The 22,148-nt window shown below is 31.6% G+C and overlaps 3 protein-coding genes across 3 annotated transcripts; 1 reads left to right on the forward strand and 2 right to left on the reverse strand.

Annotated features, from left to right (window-relative positions):
- Positions 1 to 6,922: 6,922 nt before the first annotated feature.
- Positions 6,923 to 8,359, reverse strand: LOC137831505 (uncharacterized protein At5g39865). The gene has a single exon (XM_068639211.1). The coding sequence runs from the start codon at positions 7,952 to 7,954 to the stop codon at positions 7,259 to 7,261; it is 696 nt and encodes a 231-aa protein (XP_068495312.1). The 5' UTR covers positions 7,955 to 8,359; the 3' UTR covers positions 6,923 to 7,258.
- A 3,756-nt stretch (positions 8,360 to 12,115) lies between these two features.
- Positions 12,116 to 13,636, reverse strand: LOC137833487 (protein MAINTENANCE OF MERISTEMS-like). The gene is made up of 4 exons (XM_068641834.1): positions 13,303 to 13,636; positions 13,031 to 13,200; positions 12,362 to 12,805; positions 12,116 to 12,289 (listed from the first exon to the last, which is right to left on the reverse strand). Exons 1-4 carry the CDS (start codon positions 13,634 to 13,636, stop codon positions 12,116 to 12,118), a joined length of 1,122 nt encoding a protein of 373 aa, XP_068497935.1.
- A 2,642-nt stretch (positions 13,637 to 16,278) lies between these two features.
- On the forward strand, positions 16,279 to 21,458 carry LOC137831504 (LRR repeats and ubiquitin-like domain-containing protein At2g30105). The gene is made up of 10 exons (XM_068639210.1): positions 16,279 to 16,572; positions 16,680 to 16,774; positions 17,363 to 17,518; positions 18,894 to 19,004; positions 19,106 to 19,206; positions 19,650 to 19,787; positions 20,411 to 20,459; positions 20,627 to 20,692; positions 20,829 to 20,948; positions 21,107 to 21,458. The coding sequence occupies exons 1-10, from the start codon at positions 16,410 to 16,412 to the stop codon at positions 21,215 to 21,217; spliced, it is 1,110 nt and encodes a 369-aa protein (XP_068495311.1). The 5' UTR covers positions 16,279 to 16,409; the 3' UTR covers positions 21,218 to 21,458.
- Positions 21,459 to 22,148: the final 690 nt, after the last annotated feature.

A 22,148-nucleotide genomic window follows, 5' to 3' on the forward strand; every position in this document is an offset into this window, starting at 1 on the left:
AACAATAACATATATTACTTGGGCATTAAAATTATTTTAAATAAAATATCAATACAAGAGATAACTAGAAAATATTGCAAGAGATTAAAAAAAATTATATTGCGGAAGGAGTATTGTTTTTTCTCTCCATTTGCAAAGGAAAAGTTGATTGGAGAATCTCTTCTCATTCCAATAAAATTAGAAGTACAACATCGATTCTAATAACTTTTAGTTTAAATTAGTGAGCTGGTTTTTTAATTATTTAAACAAATTTGAAAATAATTAAAAATATTGAGTTCCTAAACTAAAAAAAGTTACGACAATTGATATAAATACTGGTCCATTTTGTAACAGTTTCTTTTTTATCACTTTTAAGATTAATTTTGGAATGGTTTACACTTTTAACTTTTAAAAACTTATTTCAACCTTTTTTGGTATATTTGGTACTATCAGAAAAATATTCCTCTTCCAGGAATCTTATTTTGAAACTCTTCTAAGTGACAATTTCTTTTTTATCCTCTATCATCTGCTTCATACTTATCCACCAAAACTCAGTTTCTTCAATAAGTATATAGATGACATAAGATAACTTTCTCTCTTCAGGGCATTGAGTAGCTTCAAATGTCTCTCACTCACTGGTCTACTTCATCTGGATTTACCTTCCCTTTAAATTTGGGTGGATTGTGTCTCAGTCCTCCAGACTAAAGGTATGAGGTTGTTGATGAAGTTGAGATGCTTCTGCTGCTAATCTAGTGTTTTCTAATTGATGAATGGTGGTCTGATGCTGTTGTGCCATAGTAGCACTTTGTTGTTGCAAGGTTGTTGTCATCATCTCTATTGTCTAAGCTAAATTGGACATATCTACTGGTGGAAGAGGAGTAGGTGGTCTACGTGTCATCTACTAAGAACATAAAAAATTGGGTTAGGAATTACTAAAAATTTCTAACTACATTTTTAAGACAAATTAACTTAAAAGAAATAATCACACAAAATAGATACAAAACCAATCAAAAATTATCTCTAAAATGTGCTCTAGCTACTTAGAATTAAGATAGAAAATAATCTTGATTCAGCCATGAGTGTGCACCCTCACCACTCTATCAAGATTCTTTTTATTAAGAAAATAATAATTATCAAATTATATGCAATATTGTACCCTATTATATGCAATTAATTTAATAATGATCGAATATCATGATTAGTATCCCTACCTTAGATTGTAATTTGGAGAGATAAATTCCTATATATTTCTTATACATATCCTAGCGAGTATTTGATGGATTTATCAGACCACCCATAACATATATCTCCACACACGAGTTGGTAGCCTCGGTGTGAGGGGTGTGTTGGAGATCCCACATCGACTAGAGATTAGAGTCTTTCATAGTATATAAGTGGGTGCAAACCATTTCAAAAAAATAACTTTGTTAAACATCCTATTAGAAACTTTTAGCTAAGTCTTGAAGTGTAATCAATTAAATCAAAAGGAAAATAAAATAAAATTAGATTAAGAATGGTTTTATAATATACACAAGGGTAAGCTAGTGAAAATAAAATTTTATAATATACACAATTAAATAAAAAAAAAATCAGATTACATGATCAATTTCTCAATTATTCAATATTCTTCAAATCCCAACATAAACAATCACACAAATCTCATATGGATCTACACATCCAAGATATTCAACAAACATAATAATATCTGACGTCATCCGGAAAACTCGTATTAAGTAAGTCCTACTAGAGACTAACACTTCATCCAAAGATTACCATCCAATATAAAGGATCAGGTAAGTTCAATACATCTCATGTCACGTTGTGCGTGAACTCCCCCATCATCTTCTCATCACCTGATATCTTAGTCTATGTGACTTAGATCATCAGTGAAGCTCAGGGATTTTTGTTATCACATAGGCATCAATACTTAATACACAACAAACATCAATCCATCATTATCTCAAATGTATGAATTCAATTCCATACCATTTTCATCATACGATATCATTCAAAATGTGATCCACAACATTCAAAAGTCTATTTAACATAAAAAAAAAACACTTAAATACTAAACCATTAAAATCTAATATTTCTACAAGTTTAAATAATATATAAACAAACAACACAAATATATATATATATATATATATATATATAAACACACAACATCCTTCCAAGAGAAATTGAATATTGGGACCACGTCCGCTCTACATCCATATCTTCTAGCCTAAGGTGTTATTCAAAATTAAATTTAGCTTCCCTTACCTTAATTGTTTGCTTTCTAGAATTTTATCTCCTAAGTCTGGATAAGCTTCAAGATTTAAGGGTCTAATTCAAGTTATCCAAACATAGTAGAAATTCAGTATATAGTAGAATAAGTTGAGAGAACTAAATTTCTCAACTGACCCATCAAGATTCATGACTAAATCCTAAGAAAAAATCGATAACAAAAGATCTTTACAGCAAAAATGAACTTACTCTATTTGAAAATTTGATTAAGTAAAAATGTTCTTTAACTCGCCAACTAGAACGTGATCCGATCAAATTCTAAAATAGATTAAGAATGGTTTATACTTTTAACTTTTAAAAATTTATTTCAGCCCTTTTTCTAGTTTTGAATTAAAAAAAAATACTGAGTTTCCTAGTATATTATTATTAAATTAGTTTAAGATGTACAACTATGGTTGAAAATAATGGTGGTATACAGTGATGTTAACAACATTATATATTAATAAATAATAATAATAATAATAGTAGTAGTAGTAATTCTAATATTAATTACAATAATAACTAATAAATCATAACTAAACATAACAATATAATATTATGTTTTTAAAAGCTAAAAATTAAATTCAGAACCTTTTTCTTTTATAAAAGTAAATGTAATTTTTTTCATTTAGTTAAAAACTATTTTATTTGAAAATTACATCTGAAAAACAAAATCCAAAAACTTGCAAATATCTCTAATAAACCTTTCGTTTCTCAAACAAATGTTTATTTTTTTCAAAATAATAAAAGTTGAAAAGAACATAAATTTTAATTATGATTAGAAGTTATTTCGAGTACTCCTCTTTCTAAAATACTTAATTTTATTATTGTAAACATATATAACTTGGTTTTTTATGAAATTTTGAATAAATAGTTATTAGATAGTTATAACATTAAAACACTTTTTTCTAATCATGAAGAAACGGATTCAATGTCTCACGCATATTTTTTTTATTAATTTTCTTAATAGTGCACATTATCATTTATTTGACACTCTCCCTTATCTTACCATATATGGATTCCTTCATTAGATTAGGATAACCTACAAAATTCCATGTGCTAATACCTTTTCATTTCAATAAAATAAAATACATATTACACAAGGTTCACTACTTTTTTTCTTGTAGGTCCACATTTCTATCAAAGTAAAATAATCCAACGAAAAGCGAAGAATATTCGAGAATATTATAATTATTTAATGAAAATTATTTATTTATTATTGGAAAGAACAGTCATTTTCATCATTTGAATGAAGAAACATGATGAAAATAATACAAATACATAGACACTTTATATGTAAGTTTTGTCCGAAGAGAATGGTATCTTGACCTTATTATAATAATGAATACACTTTATCTAAGTTCTGTCCAAAGAGAATGGGTACTTTTAACTTATTATAATAAGGAAATTTGGAATTATTTTAATAACTCTTATATTCATAATTCATATATGTTGGCCAAAATATGAAATGTTTGGACTTTTTAGTTTTTACAAAAACTTCAAAAATAATTAAGTTAATATATACTATTTAATAGTGATGAAGACTTGTTGGATATCATATTTCAGACTTGTTTGTTTGTTTTATATGTTTGTTGAAATTTCCATAAACATATATTTTGAAAAAGAAATTCCATAATTTATAAACCTCAAATATGAAAATTTACTTCAATTCAAATCCGTTGTACATTTTGAGTTATACCCACGTCTATTTAAAAATTGCATAAAACATTTTGATTATTTCGTGCCAATAATTAGACATGGGTCTAAATTTGTTGGTGGTGCAGGAAGCAATTGTCCATCTTCAAGTTGTGAATGAGAATAAATGGGCCCATTTTTTTTCTAGTTACCGCACCATTCTTCACTATTATTTCATTTCCCCACGTGCATAATTAGAAATAGTACATACTATTATGTAGTTATGGGATCTTAATCCTTTCATAAAAACAAAGGACAATTACTTGGTGTTTCTTCTTGCATTCCTTAAAAAAAAATTCTTGTACCCAAATTATTCTTGATATTTTTGATGATTCTGAAATAGGAGATTTTACTTAAACAAAAGATGTTTCTAGAAGACAAATAAAAAATCCAAAATATTTTCTTCAGAACACATTTTTTTTTATATCTGGAATGATAAATCTAAAATTCATAAAATATGTTTTGGAAACTATGTTGAAAAAATATTTCAGAAAGAATAATTCATAAGTTTTTTTTAAAATGAGTAAAACAATTTTTTCCAATAATGATAGAGTACAGGGAGAAAGATGCAGGAAGAAACACCACAAAGAAAAGAAAGTAGAAAAAAAATCTTGAAGGTTGTTTCTCCTTGCAATATATTAATTCTAACATGCATCCAACAAAAAAATTTAAAACATTTAAAAACTAAAAGTGCTTTTCTCATCTTTATTTTCAAAAAATAACATCAAATGAAAAAAAAACACACACACACACGGATCTCCAAATTTTCATATCCAGAACAGTTACGGAGATTCAAATCCAAAACCAATTAATTCTTCTTCAAGCTTCTGGACAACACCATCCAAAAAAATCTCTAAATTTTCCTATTCAGATTAAAAAAAATACTTTTAGATATACAGATTCAGAATTTACCAATTTCACGAAAAAAATCACATTTTTTTTATAAACACAGTGTAACACAATCCACCAACATCGTCTTGCAGGTTTGCGTGAATAAGAGACTTTTTTATGTATGTGTTTGTGTCCATAACTGAATTGATCTGGTGTACCGGGTGAAATCAGCCAAACATGAATAATATAACTTATTTTGTTGAAGATAAAAAAAAAGTGGTCAAAGACAAAAATTCACTTAAAATGGAGAATATGTTCGATGTCATTCACTATCAAATGAAAAATGTAAGAAACAAAAAGAAAATGCTTAAATGAAACGTGAAAATTAAAATGTTCAATAAATTAAAATTATGTTATGGAATTTAACTTTTAAACAAGGTTAATCAATAGTTTTTTAGTAAATATAAATTAATTTTAATTTATAAATGAAACTTACATTTTTTTCAAATAAATACTAAATAATTTTTTATCCAAAGAAGAACTATGATTTTTTAGAAAAGTTTCTTTGCAAATATTTTTAGAATAAAAAATAAAATAAACTCCGTTTTAAAATTTCAAAAAACCTCTTTTAAACACAAAAAATTGGACATTTACGTTTCTAATATTTACAAATAAAGACATAACTTTAAATGAAATTAAATTAAAAATTTCAAATTTGTGAGTTCCAAAACATGAAAGTTGTCAATAATTAGAAATCATGTAGAAAGAGTCTCTTTGCTCAGACTTTTTCACATTCTGCCTTTAATCTGCATTGTTTGGTTATGATCAATTTGCAGAGATGAATGATATATTAAGCAAGCGTGCACAAGTCTGCTTTAGATGGACCAACAAACACGTCATTAGTTTTTTACATCCACAAAATTCATTTTTTTTTTTACAGGCCAGTTCAAAATTATATCATTATTTTTACTTTAAAATTATAAAAAAAAAAACTAAGTTGTTTTATACTTTTATGCAATTAAATTTAAAAGAGTTAGTCCGTTTATATATTAAACTTATTTAATTTCCAAATAGATTCGTACACTAAATATATTGTAATTAACCTTTTTGTTATTAATTGAATATTAAAGTTTAGACACCGGTTCAATTAATTTGTTGAGTTCTTAAAAATTCTAAAAATTAACAATATTAAAAAACAATAAAAGGGAACAATTTATACCTTTAAGTTACAACTCTCATGCATTACCTTCGACATTAAAAAGAAAAAGCCTCATATTTTTAAAACTTTAAATAAAATAAAAAAAAGCTTTTACTTCATGGCTATATTTGTCCAGAACAATGGATAAAGTAAATCAAACCTAAAAGCTAATCTTTAGTTAAAATTTGTTAACTATTAATAGAATATTGTTAGATTGACCTATTAAATTAATTAATAAACATAAAATAACAAACAAATACACGCTTATATAACTTTTCAATGAGCAGAAAACATATTTGAGGAAATTGCGATTATAGATTTTTAATTAATTTTGAACTCTTTTAACTTTTATTTTAAGATCAAACACTCTATTTAAATAAAAATAAATAATGCAATAAATTCACACCATCTCCAACGCAAAGAAAGGTCTTATTTAAAACTCAAATTTTATAAAACAACTTAAAAAAACATACGAAATAGTAAAAATCTTAAAATTAAACATATAAGTACTATATAAGATCCTAATATTATTAATAAAAAATATTTCAATAAATCTTAAAGTTGTGAAAAAATAAAATGTAAATACAAGAATATAAAAACATGATCCCTTGTATGACTTCAACATTAAAATTAAATTTATAAAAATATAATAAGAGCCAAGTAGTGGTGACTAATGATCCATTTGAAGTTTGGAGCATAGTGCTACATTATTCTTAGTTTCTAAACTATACAAATAAGTAAAAATAAAAATATGCATTATAGATCATCATCAATCAAAGATAATCCCTAAAAACCCAAACTTAGGTTAGAACTTATAATTCATTTCTCATTTTTCTAATAATTGTATACTTTTGAGGAGAAAAATAAACCAATAAAGAGGACATCATTTATTAGTTGTTACATACATAAACTTGGTTTTGATTTCTATTCAAAGATTAAAAAAATAACATATTAAGGAAGAAAAAACAGATTAAGAATTGACAAGTTAAACAAGATGGTTTAAGTTAGCAAAAAAAAAGTCCAAATTCAGAGGCAGAAAACTCAAATCCCATTCATCTACACCTATTGGGCCTACACACTTCTTACAAGCCCGTAAGACTATAAAATGGAATAAGATAATCCACAAATCTACATATAAATGTTTAAAAAAATGTTTTATTATTTTTTTGCCCTTTTTTAATTTCAATTATTAATTAGGTCCCACTCTCTCTCACTCACACTGAGATGAGAAAAAGATCATCATGAAAAATGAGAGAGAGAGAGAGAGAGAGGTGCAGGTGCACATGGTCAGCAAGAACAAGAGATGCACCTGATCAGGCCACTCTCATTGCACGCCGTACACGTCTTGAACCCACCTTTCTCCGCGTATACCTTGCGCGCACCGGAACATTCGCCGCACAGCATGAACCTGTGATCGTCGCACACGTGGCAGGCGCGCAGATGAGAATCTGCTGCGGGCAGACCTTCGAGGAGCTTCTTGAGCTCGCCATTCTCGTGCAGCCACCGGACCTCCTCGGCCCCACCCACGTACCTTCCGTTGACGAACACGCGAGGCAGAGTCAGACCCGTTTTGCGACCCGCGACCCGACGGAGCTCCGCGAGAAAACCCGAGTCCATCGAAACGTCGCGCTCGTCCAGCGCAACGCGGAATCCGCGCAGGATGGAACGCACCGTTTTGCAGTCCTCGAACGTGCCGCGGACTACGCGCAGGCTCGTGAAGTACACCACTACGCGCTGCTCCGCTCGGGGGATGGACGGCAGGGGTTGTGGTTGGGCGGCGCGTGGGGATTCCTCGGATGCGCGTGCGGTAAGTTTAGGATGATTTGACCACGCTCGGAGGAGTTTGTTGGCGAGTGTGACCCGGTGGAAGATTGAGGGTTTGGGTTTGGTGGTGGAGGGTTCATCTAATATGAGGGTTTGAATGTCTTTGAAGGAAGAACATGAGAAGGAGGATGAACGTGGTTTGTTCCAAGGTTGCCACATTGAAAGTGGGAACTAGAATAGAACAAAGGTTGGTTTTTTTTATTAGGGTTGTGTTTTTGTGGAGTTTGAAGGGGAAAGGTGGGGTTTTGGGAGGAAGGAAGAAGTGGGGGTGTTGGATTTTGTTTTGTTTGTTTGTTTGGGAAAAAGGGTAGGATTTAGTTGCTCAAAAGTTTGGATTTTGGTGGATGAGGAAGGAGTTGGAGAGGTGGGAGATTTTGCATTTTGTTGCTTAGGAAAGAGAAAGAGAAAGGGAGGTGAGGAGTGTGTGAAAATGGGGGAAGAGTGGAGAGGGAGATTGTGGTGGTGGTTAAGGTAGTTGAGGGGTTGGTTTATTTTGCTTTTAGGAGAGGGTTAAGAGGGAAAAGGAGATGGATTCTCAGAGATTGAGATGGTCTTATTAATGTTTGTATTAATATCAATTAATTATGGTGGATATTTAATCTCCATTTCTGAGTTCAAAAAATAATATAAAAAATAAATAAAAGTATATCCTAATTAGAGTCACTATGAGCACCTGTTGCAGATGCAGTTAAGTCTTTGTCACATTCATTAATATGAGAGTACAGTATATGTACTGTTAGTTTAACACTGTGAGGAGCTTCCATTTATATTATTATTACTTCTACCTTCTTCTCTCATAAAATGGATAACCTTTTTATCCATAATAATCTACAACAATCAACCTGGTATAGTATTGTTGACAGTAACTTTAATCACCTCATTAGGAAATTCATCTCAGATCTATTTGCAGAAAAGTAATAATAAGTGTTCTTGTATAAGTGAAAGATATAAATATTAACAAAGTTAACATAAATTAATAATTTTTTTATTTGTAGGAATGAAATTGAGAATTCTCTCTAGTTTCACAAACATATAATTTCGATTTGGCCTGTGAATGCCAAGAAAATTCTGTCTGTATTCATGGGATTCTGTTTAGATTGACAACAAGATTTAAAAATGTAAAAGATACAGAATAGGAATTGCTGCACAGTGAAGTAAAATAAGAATGACTTTGGTTTGGAGGGTGATGTTTTGTTTTGTTTTGTTTTGAATTGCTGATAAGAGATGAATATACTTGCTTGCACAATCCTCTCTACCAACAGACACTGGCAGTGCAACCAACACCAATTAGGACAGCATTGATGTATCTTTTTCTTTCTAACTTTCAATGAGAAATCATAAATAAATCCAAAAACCAGTGACCATTTAGCAGCATACACAAGTTATACAAATCAAAATTTATCAATAAAATATATATTAAAAAGTACATATTGATTTTCACAGTTGATAATCTTACCATAGCAAAAAAAAAAGGAACAGTGTAAATAAAAGGGTGAGAGAGTTTGTTGTGGATGTGAGGAGTTGGGCCATATGCAATTATAACAAGATGAAGAAAGGAGCATGCTTGATAGTACATGATGAATGGGTTCGAAAAGCTAAAGGGGTTTTACTGAAGAAAGAGGAAGTGGGTGGTGGATTCTGAAAAGTTCCACATGGTGGCAGGGCAAAGAAAAGTGAAAGGAAGGATCCAAGAGAGTTAACACTCTAAGACCTAACCTAGTCCAAACCACATGCCATGTTCTGACTAAACCCTTTCTTTCTTCTTCTTGATTTGTTCACTCATGTGACCCAATTGTTTGGTTCTTTCTTTCTTGATTTGGGTGCAGCATTTCTTTCCATCACACACCCTTGACTTCCATCTCTGACTGCTGAACAACTATTATGTATGTTTTTGACATTTAAAAAATGGTTTCACACTCAGAGCCACATTAAATTAGAAGTGAGACAGAACCATGAGAAAATCTGTCTACCACCACTATTCACTGCACAACCTGGTTTGCTGTTGGAATCACAGCCTGGCTTCAACTGCAATTCACACCATCATTCTTTTCTCAACCATGTTTAATACCATTTTTCCATCAATAAATTATCATTATTTACAAATTTTACCATTCAATTTTTTGCCTTTTATATTCAATTCTTTATTTCCACACATTTTACTGATTCATTCAATACCGTTAAATATTTAATGGATCCATAAAATATATAAAAATTTAAAATTATATATATATGAAAAAGCTTACTGTAATAAATTTTGTGTCGCTATATAACTGAATGATAAAATGTGTAATTAAGCATATTCAAATTACACTATTTTTTTCAAGAGTAATATAAGATTAAAACCGGAAAATATTCGAGATATTTTATTAAATACATAGTTGCAAGTTAGATATATAAAAGTATAATTTCTTTTCTTCCAATTTTTAATTTTTTCTCACATTTATTTTTCTTTGGCAATCACTTCTTGCACCTTATGTTTACATGAAATATGACAAAAAAATTCTTAAATAAAAGAGAGTATATATCAAAATACATTTTGAAATTCTTTTTTAGCGGTAACTACGGTGTCCTTTAATATTAAGGTCAGTTTTGGAATTTAGAAAATTGTGGGGGTGCAGGAAGAAAAATGTAGGGGTGTAGGAAGAAGAAGTCTTTCTTTTTATGTTTGTGTATGGATGTTGGACTATGAGCTGAGCTGTTTTTAGCCCAGGTATTAGAAAAAAACAATAGCAAACATAATTACACTAGGACAACTTCTTCCTGCACCTCCATGATTTCTTCGGGCACCTCCATAAAGTTTAAAAATATCAAAATTATCCTTCAGTAAAAAGATAAAAATGAAAATATTGTTTGTCTGCTAGTGAGAAAAAGGAAGTTACTTCGTTTGGTGGGGTGCATCGCTGGAGCTTGAGTGGTGGTGGTCCTTGAAGTGGTGTTGGAGGTGGTGCTTGAGAAGGTGGTTGAGGTGGTGCACGGTGGTAGGTAGCAGCAGTGGTAGGTGGTGTTGGCATTGGCACCGTTGGTGAGGTACATTCTCATTCTCATTCTTCTGCCTTAAATAAATATTTCCGCATTAGTTAATCCGGTGGATCCACGGATCACATAATCCGGTGCTTAAGTAAAGCGTTTTGGATTAGATAACTTTTGTGCATACCGGATCCGGAACCTGCCAAAGTCATATTTTCAGATTGTGTAATCTGGTACCAAATGAACTATGGATTACGCAATCCGAAAGTGATTTTAGAACTTTCAATATGTCTTACGTATTACGTAGTCCGGTACTCATTTTGTTATATGAATTTCAATTATGCATTACACAATTCGGAAGACATTTAGAACATCAAACATGACTTACGAATTACATAATCCGGTAGTCATTTTGCAGTGAAAATTTTGACTTATGGATTACACAATCCAGAAGTCACCTGAAATGACTTATGGATCACGTAATCCGGAATTCATTATGCTGTTAAAATTTGACTTATGGATTATACAATCCGGAAGTCATGTTTAAGTTGTCAATTACAAAATCTTATTCTATTTTTGTTTTGCATATGTGAATTTATGGAAATTATAATAAAATGAAAATTTATGTTTTATGAATGAAGGTGTAAGTATGGAAGAATTAATGAATTTTGTGCATCAACATGGATTGTTTGAAGGGGACTATGGTATCCATTTTACAACAGATGAGGTGAATAAAATTTCATTTCATTTATGTTTATTGCATTATAATTTGAAGAAGTGATTTTGTAATATTGTTAGAATAACTTTGTGTAGGTGTTTCCTTCGCGAGAAGACTTACTTGAATGGGTTCGTAGGGTTGGTTATGGACATGGTTTTGTTATTGTCATTATTAGGTCTGACATAGCAAATGGTAAGCAAGGGTTTAGTGTAACTGGTACTCGAAAATGTGAATGTCCCCTTAAATTGCGAGGTAAACCTGTTGGAAAGGGTCAAGGTTGGGTCCCATACCTACCGCTGACATTTTATGGTGTACACATTGTTACCCAGAGGCAAGGTTATGGTCATCATATTACATTGCTCGGATGCAATCTTTTACCCAATTAATCAGTATTAGCCCGACATATGTGAACCTTGGAGACGATTGATGTAAACATAATTTATTATGTCGATTTCTGATGCATAATTTATTACTTAAGTTATGATTCATAATTTATTACTTCAATTTCGATTCATAATTTATTCGCATTTATGTCAGATAAAAAATAAAATAACAAACACTATAACATAAATTAATTAAACCATATTGTACACATACAAAGTTACTATCATTACAATCATGTAATAAAAAAAATATCAACGACGTCCACGAACATTACGTGATCGTCTCGTGTAGACTGCCCCGTCATCTGTCACACTCCGGGCTAACTGCAACACTGTCTCCATACTCTCATATGCGTAAGTGCCTTCAGTGACCTGACGACAATCTATCATGCGCTGGAGGATACTGGCAATGCGTCTAAATATACCCTGCACCAATTTCAAAATAAATTAAACTTTTTAAATATATTGTTTAATCACATAACAATAAAAAAAACTTACCGCATGTGCACACTCATCTTGAGACGAATGACCTGCCTGCTCAGCATTTGGACTACGAAGGCGACGACGTGGTACAACACTGGGTCGATCTCCAAATTCACCTTTGTGAATGTATGGGTGTGATACTGTCCTAAACCAAGACATGTACTCAGGAACACATGCAGATGGACTAGAAGCAACTCTCAAACCTGTCACCATGTGGTGATCAAACTGCAACCACCTTTGATCAATGACATGTGCACCAGGAGCCTCAGCCGCCATCGGTGATGATGGAATGCTCTGCTCGTACCCAAATTGGCGCAAAACACGCTCGGGCATATGTCTATGTGATATGTTGCCCAATCGCAAGTGACCCGAGAATAAATAAATGGTCTCAAATGGTCTGCTCAATCTACGGTCCTCATACGGAGTCCAGATGATGTCATCGTGTGTGACCTCATCCAACTACACTCGCACATCACCAACTGCGCAAATCTGATGGGAAACAATATACCGTGCTGCCCGCGGGTGTACATTGTCATATGAGGGATTAATATCCCTTCTTCCCATGCCCGAGAAGTGCTCATAAATCCATGCCTACGTAATTCAATCATATTAATTATAAAATATTTAATACAAAACATTATGGAATGTAACATGTGATTGCTAATTATTTGTATGGTTTCATACCTGAACCAGTGTCGCATAACTGGCCAACTGCTTCATGTTAAAATAAGATGCATCCCCCAACTGCTCATATAGATATGTAAGTGTTGCTGCTCCCCATGCATATCCATGACACATATGTAGATTGCTGAATAACAATAAGTACAATATAGATACAGAGGTGACACTTTTATCTGCAAAAATAGTGCATCCAAGCAGATGCAACAAGTAAGCCCTGGCAGCACACTCCCAAGCCTATTGAGCGCAACATTCCTCATATATATCTCGAAGCCAACTCAATCGTACGTGGACGCCTCGACACTGTCTCATCTCAGCCTTCCCCCGAGTCTCATCCACCCCTAGTAACTCAGCTAAAATTGTTGCAGTTCCGTTGTACTCTAAGGGCACATATGTTGGGAATTGACCCAAAATGGGGAGGTGTAAAAGAGATGACACATCATCAAGTGTGATGGTCATCTCACCTACGGGAAGGTGGAAGGAGTTTGTCTCCCGATGCCACCTTTCGACAAAGGCTGAAATCAATCCCTTATCACCCACTTCATAACTTATATTGCACAAACTAAACAATCCGGAATTTTGTACAAGTAGCTCAATATTAGCATGAGGCATCCCAAATTTACGTAATTTCCTACCGTGAGATACTAATTTAATTTCTCTTCGATCCTAATATAAATTTTGTATATATTAAATATAATTAAATAAATTTAAACAATAATTAATAAAGATAATTTAATTGAAGGTTTTTTCGTTCTTACCTCACCCTCTCAAAGCTTAACAGCAACATGGTCAACAAAATTTACCAGTAAAGACATATCAGAAGGTCCTCCAGGAAACCCTTCTCCCTGGTCTACTTGGTCATCATTCTGTAATCCTTGTTCATTGTCATTATAAATATGAACATCATTATCAATCCTTTCCTCGACACCACCTCGGTCTCTTCTACGGACGGATGTCGTCGGCCTTCTGCGATCATGATCCTGAGATCCACCACCTCTAGTTTTAGCCATATCTATCCACAACACAATTTAAATTTCAATTATTTACAAATAATAAATAATATAATCATGAATTTGTGTACATAATATAAAATTTAAAAAAAGTTTTTAACAAGTGGGTTGGAAACTAAATACATAACAAAAACGTAAAATCACAAAAATGCAAACTTTGTAAGAACACTACCGGATTACATAATCCGAAACACATACAATGTAAACCTAAACCGGATTATGTAATCCAGAATTACTAAAATACCTAAACCGGATTACGTAATTCGGAATTACTTAAATAACCTAAATTGGATTAAGTAATCCGATATTACTTTACATTCTCAACTATACCGGATTACATAATCTGGTGCCTATTATGAAAAAATGCAGAGTACCGGATTACACAACAAACGGATTACAATACCGGATTACACAACAGTAGGTTTCAAAAGCAATGCAAAATCTGGAAAATTCAACTTACTAACCTGTGAAGAGGACACTTTAGATGTGTGAGTGATAGACAATGTGGGGTTTAGAGAGATTTGAGAGATGAAGAGAAAAAACCTTCGAATGGGGGTGTGGAGCGGCACCGCCGGAAGGGACAGAAAAAAAAGGCACGAAAGTTAAAGTGAAAGTGAAGGTTAGGTAGGTTAAAGGTATATTAAACTATTATTTTAATTTTTTAATATTTTTACTGAAGGGTATATTAGTAAATGTACTTTTAGTATGGGGTGGGAGAAGAAGTCATGGAGGTGCAGGAAGAAGTTGTCTTACACTAGTATTATTTGGTTATGGGTCCATCCCGTTTGCAATATGTACTTGGTATTGAAAGCCTATTAGATTCATTGGTTTATATTTGAGGAATTGTGAGGTCATGGACCAATATTGTTAATAGAGCGAAACGATCTGAATGTTGATTTCTAAAATTAATGAAAAAGATCTCATTTACTCATAAAAAGAGAAAGGTGTTAATGAAAATAAGTAGTTGGATATGCCGAATAGAAAATAATAATGAAATAAGAGTTGAAAAGAATACTAAATAAAAAAAACAATATAAGAAAGAAGGGAGACGATAAAAAAATAAATTATTCAACTGGAAAACCACTATTTCTTAAGAGATAACTATAACATAGTGTACAAAAATAATAAAAAGAAAAAATTTGAAAGAAATAAGAATCTATTTCTCTAATTTTGTGTTTGTTGTTTTGTTTATTTATATTATTAACATATGTGAACTTTCCATACTGATCTAATGCTTCTTTTCAATTTAAATGGTCAACTTGCATTAAATATTAAATTTTCAAATGAAGTAAAATAACACATGGAACTTAAATATGTTTAAGAAAATTCAAATAATCAAACTAGTACCCCTATATGCAATTAATCCAAAAAATAAATAAAAAACCTTATTCCAAGTAAAAGTTTAATTGGTAACCATTGTTATCCTCCTTTGATAAAATAAAATAAAATTGTTATCCTCTTTGCAAACTCCATTATCACATACTTCTATTGTGCTAACCAACTTGTCATATGGCGAAGTTTTTAGGTAAAATCTACTTGTGTTTATCCTTTATCCATTAGGAAAAATTTTTTACAACCCACTTTTCTAAAACATCTACTTACAACTATTTTAATAATAAAATATTATTTAAATAATGATAACAATAAATGTAATGAAATATTATAACAGAATAATATTTTTTAATAATTAAATATTATATTAAATAATAATAATATAAATGAAGTATTATAATAGAATAATATTTTATGTAGTTGCAAGGTGGATGTTGAAAAAAGATCAGTGTGAAATGATCACGACCCTAGCCATTATTAGCCCACTCTTTTTAGATTTTCTTAAAGTGTTTTAATTATAAAAACAAATAAATTTTAACTAAAATACAAATATAGATAATTTGTGTTTTAAAACACTAGTAATAAAAAAATTGCATATGAAGAATATTTTGTTTTCTAATTCTTTTAGAATCATAGAAATTTGTTTTAAATTTTACTTATAGTTTATTTGTTTACTTTTACACTCATAGAAATTTGTTTTAAGCTTATAGTTTATTTATTTAAGAATATTAAAAGCATGATTTCAACCGATTTTTTTTAATTGAACGGTAAATTTTAAATGTAATTTTTTATTTTAAAAAATCATATTTTAAATTAAAATTCCTATTATTTTCTAAAAAAGTATTGAAATCCTAATATTTCTTAAATCTTTTTGCCTCTGAAACCCTTAAAAAAACAGTTACTCAGTGCAGAATCTATTGTCATTTGAATCAGTCCTTCAAAATCCAACAAAAACATATAACCTGTGATATTATGATGTTCTTTTACTTCCTTCCCAGTACATGCTCTTCCTCTTCTAAACACTCATAACAGGAAACGGTGCAATGGAACCCGATTCGAATGCCACCACCATAACCATAAACGTCAAGTTCAATGGCGTCACCATACCCATCTCAATTTCACCCAACTCTACCATCAAAGACCTCAAGTCCCTTCTTCTACCTTCCACCAATGTCCTCCCTCGGGGCCAGAAACTCATCTTCAAAGGTTTCACCTTTTGCCCCTTTCTCTTTTTCATTCAACACCCTTATGAAAGAATCCCCCACCCCTTTTGAATTGGTGTGTGTGAATGAAAGTAATGAATGATTTTACAGGTAAGGTTTTGGAAGACCCCCTGACTTTGACTGCATCTAACTTGACTAATGGATCCAAACTCATGCTTGTGGCTTCTCAAGGTTTATATCAAGGGGTATTGTATATGGCTTTCTTAATCTCTTTCTCTGTTCTGTTTTTTTTGTCTGTGGAGATAGTGTTCAGTAAAATTAGTTTTTATTTTCTATTAATGAGTTTAGAATTCACACATTATACATGAAAAATTCTAGTCACATAGACAAACACAGTGAAGAATGTGTTAGAGAATGTATCCTGATGTATGGTAAGATTATTGGTTTTGTAATAACCATTTTGAATGTTATATGAGGGGTGGTTTCTAATTGGCTAATTGTGTAAAAATCTTAACATGATGCATGAATATTTAAATTGAAATCGTAAACTTTATTGAAGCATGATGGGTCGTTAACTCTGCTGTATTATATTATGATTTCATCATTAAGTTAAAATGTGGCTTTATGGGTATTGGGTAACCAATGAAAAATCTTTTGCACGAATGCCTTGGCAAACTTGGTATAGACAAACTAGATGGACCCTTTCGTATAGGAGGTGTATGGAGCTTCTCATTGAAAATAAAAATTATGTTTATAGATGTGACTGTGTAGAGTTTGTTTGTTCCTATGGAGATCAGAAAAATGTAGCTTGAAGATTTCGATTCTTTGTACAGGATGGTCCCATCTTGAAGAAAGCTAATGTTGTTCCCAAATCGAGGAAAGATAGTCACTTAGGCTCTAGCAATGACGTGAAGAAAATTCCTGTCAAGAACAGGATGGAACGGTGGAAAGCAACAGGAGTTGTAGCATTGTCTGAAAGCAACTTGGAGGTAATAATATTTTGTTCATAGTTTTGTCATTTATTCAACTGGAGGCTTGGTTTTGTGACAAGCGGAAATTTAGAGACCAGGAACATGCTAAATTTTATTCAATGGCACAGTTTTGAAGATTTTTCAGATTGATATCATATTGTGCAATTGCAAACAAAATGGTATGAAAGTATCCTCTTTTATCATATTCTGTAGGTCACATGTTAGGGGTGTGTAGGGTTCACTTCAAATTATAGCATGATTGAGCCAGGCTATAACTTCATTTACAAAACAATCCATCAAATTATTGTAATTCAAAGTAGATTTCTTTTTCCAGTATAAGAAAGTTTTTGGTGGAAGGGAAGTTGGCATTCCAAGGTTAAGGCATGTTACAATACTAAGAGTTTGCAGTGTCGCTTATGACAAAAGAGTGAACCCAAGACCTTTGCATCAATGCTGTTTGATCCTAACAATTTGGTCAACTGCTATTGCTTAATTCATGGTAGTTTTATATGATTGTTTATAAGTAGGTTTTTGGTGTGTTGCAAGATGGACCACTGATTATTATGGTTAAAATTAAGATATTTTGTCTTGTCTTTTTTATCCCCGTAATTGTTCGTTGTCTTTGGCCAGACCAGAAGAACTTCATAGTGTCTTGTTTATCTTTTTTATCTCTTCTATCCATTATTTTACCATAAATATCTTATTGAACAACCACACATGGTGTGATGGGTTATACCACAGACAAATCACACGGGAAAAGGGAATTCCATGCTACCTCTCTGCAGACAATAGGGCAGAATAAATCACTGATTTCATGTTCATATCTGATGTGACACTCAATCTTATGTCAGATATCTGCTGAGGTCAAATGCTTTACAAGCAAATAATTGGAGTTCCAACTCTAGTTTGTCATTTTGGATTAGGCATAGCGCTAGACAGCATCGTAGAACTTGCTGGAAGTTACATTTGCAACTTTGCATGTTATTATACCGAATAAATTGTTATTAGCTGCGTAATAATACACTTATTCTAGTGGAAGGATAGGTTCCAGTATTGCTGTTCACTTCAGTCTTACAAACAGTAAAACCTATTATAATCCTAAGCAACTTAGTGTAGAGAGGTCTAACAGCTCAAGTCTAGGCTTGAACTCATTATACAATTTTTTGCTTAAAATCCAATAATAATGGTGACTGGTCCTTTATAGTTAACCATAGCCTACATTAGTTAGTCCTGATAGCATGCTCTATGCCTTGGTGAATCTAGAAAAGAAGTATTTAAACAGTCAATAAAAGAGAAACAGAAATCCCTGAAAAATAAAATAAATTGTTATAAGATGTAATTTATTTTCAATTGTAAGAAACTCTCATTTTCCTAGAAATTTTTATTCAAATAGGCCATACCTGAAGAAGTGTGGGTTTGTGGATCTTCTGCAAGAGTTCTAGATTGCAACAAGAATTCAATTAAAAGTGTCCCTGATGAAATTGCACGTCTTACAGGTCTAGAGGTAAGCTGAACGTCTCTCTTCTATCTCTATAGGTTTAGTATCTGCTACATCCAGTTGTTTTTCTTGGGAGCAATAAATAACATATTTTTGAAACACTGCAGAAACTACTCATGAATTCAAACGAGATAGAGGATGAATCAATTAGGTGGGAAGGACTAACAACTCTGAAGTACATAACTGTATTATCATTGAAGCATAACAAGTGAGTAGATGTTATCATTTGTAGTTCCAATGTGTGCCTGCTTGGATTTATTTGCATAAGTCAACAAATAAATTTATACAAGTATTGCTTTCATTATGGATTTTTGTTAGTCCCTTCTAAATCATCATAATTTGCAACAGTTGGTCCCTTGCCCAAAGATAATCGGGTGGAGTAAGTATATTTGATGTTTATGTTTCTAGCATATTTTTGTGAAGTTAATGTAAAATGCTAGAGGTTACTTACATTGTGTTCTTAAACTAACACCAATTTCTGACCATTATTTCAGTTATTCTAGTTTATTGTTAAATCTATTAAAAATTCTTTAGCATATTTGAAAGATGACTTCAAAATTTCAACCTTGGCTTCTAGGTCTTTATATTTAAAGTTGATCAAGAATGTTGTTTCTTCATGTAATTTAGCTGTTTAACATGATTTCTCTGCAGTTTAACTACTTTGCCGTCTGCTCTTGGATCTCTTACCTCTTTGAAGGAGCTGTATGTTTCCAACAATAAATTGGGTGGCTTTCCTGATGAAATAGGGCATCTGACAAAATTAGAAGTTTTGCAAGCCAACAACAATAGGTATTATTTAAAATTCAGTACTTGATTAAGTATGGAGATATTTTTGTATCACATTGTAAGTTTGGTCAAATCACTAAAACCCTGTTTAAGGATTGTCCTGCACTTGACTTGTTTATTTGGTCCATCTATTTGTGATTCATGGGTGATTGTTTACTACATCTTGCAATTTTAAGTTATGAATATACATTCTTATTTTCTGGGTCCAATTTTGTATGTATAGATATTTAGTTATATACTACATACTCATAACTTAAGATACTCAACCAACCCTCTCCTCCGTTATCAAGCCTCTTCCTCAAAACCCTAACTAAATAGAAAATATCAATAAATAAATAATTTTAAAAAAAAATCCCTAATCCTTGTTTTTTGTTGTCGAAATTATAAAGTAAATTTGGAAATGTCAGATTAAAATATGTGTCTTTATTGGCCAGTGGAAGAATCTGTCATGAGTAGCCCCTGTCCATCCCTTTCATCAAGTTTTAATCTAAAAGTCTGAGACAATGCATTATACTACTTAGCTGAATGAAACAGTTTATGCAAAATCCATCTACCTCTTGCAGTAATTACTACTGACAAATTACTACCAAAGTTGTTATTTTGATTGATGTGTATCTTGTTCTCAGGATAAGTGTAATCAGTGACTCTATTGGGAACTGCCATTCTCTTGTTGAGGTACAGTTGCTGGTCTTCTATCCTTTCTCTCATCTTTGTATTCCTTTTTCAGAAGGGACTTTCCAATTGAGACAGCTTTGAAAAATTAAAACGTCAATGAAAGTAATATTTTTTTCGATAGTGTATAAACTCTTAAATATACTTATCCAACTTTTCTTGTGACATAGGTTGATTTCTCATCAAATCTTCTGTCAGAATTGCCAGAGACATTTAGTTGTTTGAACAATTTGAAGGTAGCCTTTTGTGACCCATCTTATCTGCATAAAAAAAGAAAATTTAAGTGGTTTGTTTCCCATCACAAGTTATTTATTATCTATTTGGTATGTTATCTTTAAATGTAAAATGCTAGAGGTTACTTGCATTGTGCAGGTATTGTATCTTAGTAACAATGCAATGAAATCTCTTCCATCTAAACTATTCAAGACCTGTTTTCAACTCTCCACACTGGATCTCCACAATACAGAAATAACAATTGATTTCCTGCGCCAGGTGTGCACGTTTTCTTGCGTTATATTTTGAACCAAAACCAAATATTTCACTTCACCAGAAGGCTTGGCTTATCAATAATTATGTCAGTTCAACTGAGCATGTAATCTCTAAGAAACAAACTGTTACATGACAGCAAAATATGCATTGCTTTCTTGCAGTTTGAAGGGTGGGACAATTTTGACGAGCGCCGGCGCTCAAAGCATCAAAAACAAATTGATTTCCGGGTTGGAGTCTCTAGAGATTTTGATGAAGGTGCTGATAAGAACTAAAATTATTTATGTTATTACAGATAGTATTCATGAAGTTCATGTCCAACCATGATGGCACTTGCTATCTTAAGGTTCCTGTGGAGAGAAAAAATAAATGCTTGAGTACCCTTTAAAAAGTTGTTGTGTTGTTATTTTAAAAATTGAGGTCCAAATAAGGATAATGTGTCATTCTTTGTGTTATTACATGCCCTATGTCTGTGTGTATGATAAGATAAGGAAGTTCCAGGTATTTGGCTTACAATTCATGGATTTGATATCTGGTTTGAAGGTTGACACAAAATGATGACTTGCAGAGTCATGCCTCATGCAATACGTTGGAAAAAAAAAAGTATGCTTCAAGGTAAGAAATATGTTTGATTAAATTTAATACTTTAACAAATATTTTCCAAATTTAAAATAATTGAAGTTAAAATTATAATTAACTAAGAAAATACCTTCTTTATATTATTATCATGAAAGTATAATTTTCTCACCTTCATCTTGTAAATAAAGAAATAAATCATAATGTTAACTAATGAACAATAATCCGAAAATAATTTCTAGAATTCATGGCAAGTAATGGAACGTTAAATTCTCAAATTCATATTTTTTAATCGGTATGACAAACACAGTTTAAGATTTGAAAATTTGAGAAATTTTGAAGTTAGACAAATCAATAAAATACTACAAAGGCTCAATCACGCCATTGATTTTGTCTTCCATTTAAATCTTATTCGAATGTTTTTGTGTAATTTATTTTAACTTAACAGTTGAGATTTGAAAAAATCTTCACATTATTAATAGTGTTTGGTGAATAATTTTTTTCAAAAGTAATCTAGTGTTTTTTAAAACTTAAAAAACGATTTTAAAAATACTTCTATAATTTCATTCATAAAATTTGACTGATATTTAGATGTATTTTATGACTTAAATTTTATTAATTTTTTACTAA

The sequence above is a fragment of the Phaseolus vulgaris genome, chromosome 6 (assembly GCF_000499845.2).
Source record: "Phaseolus vulgaris cultivar G19833 chromosome 6, P. vulgaris v2.0, whole genome shotgun sequence".
NCBI lineage: Eukaryota > Viridiplantae > Streptophyta > Magnoliopsida > Fabales > Fabaceae > Phaseolus > Phaseolus vulgaris.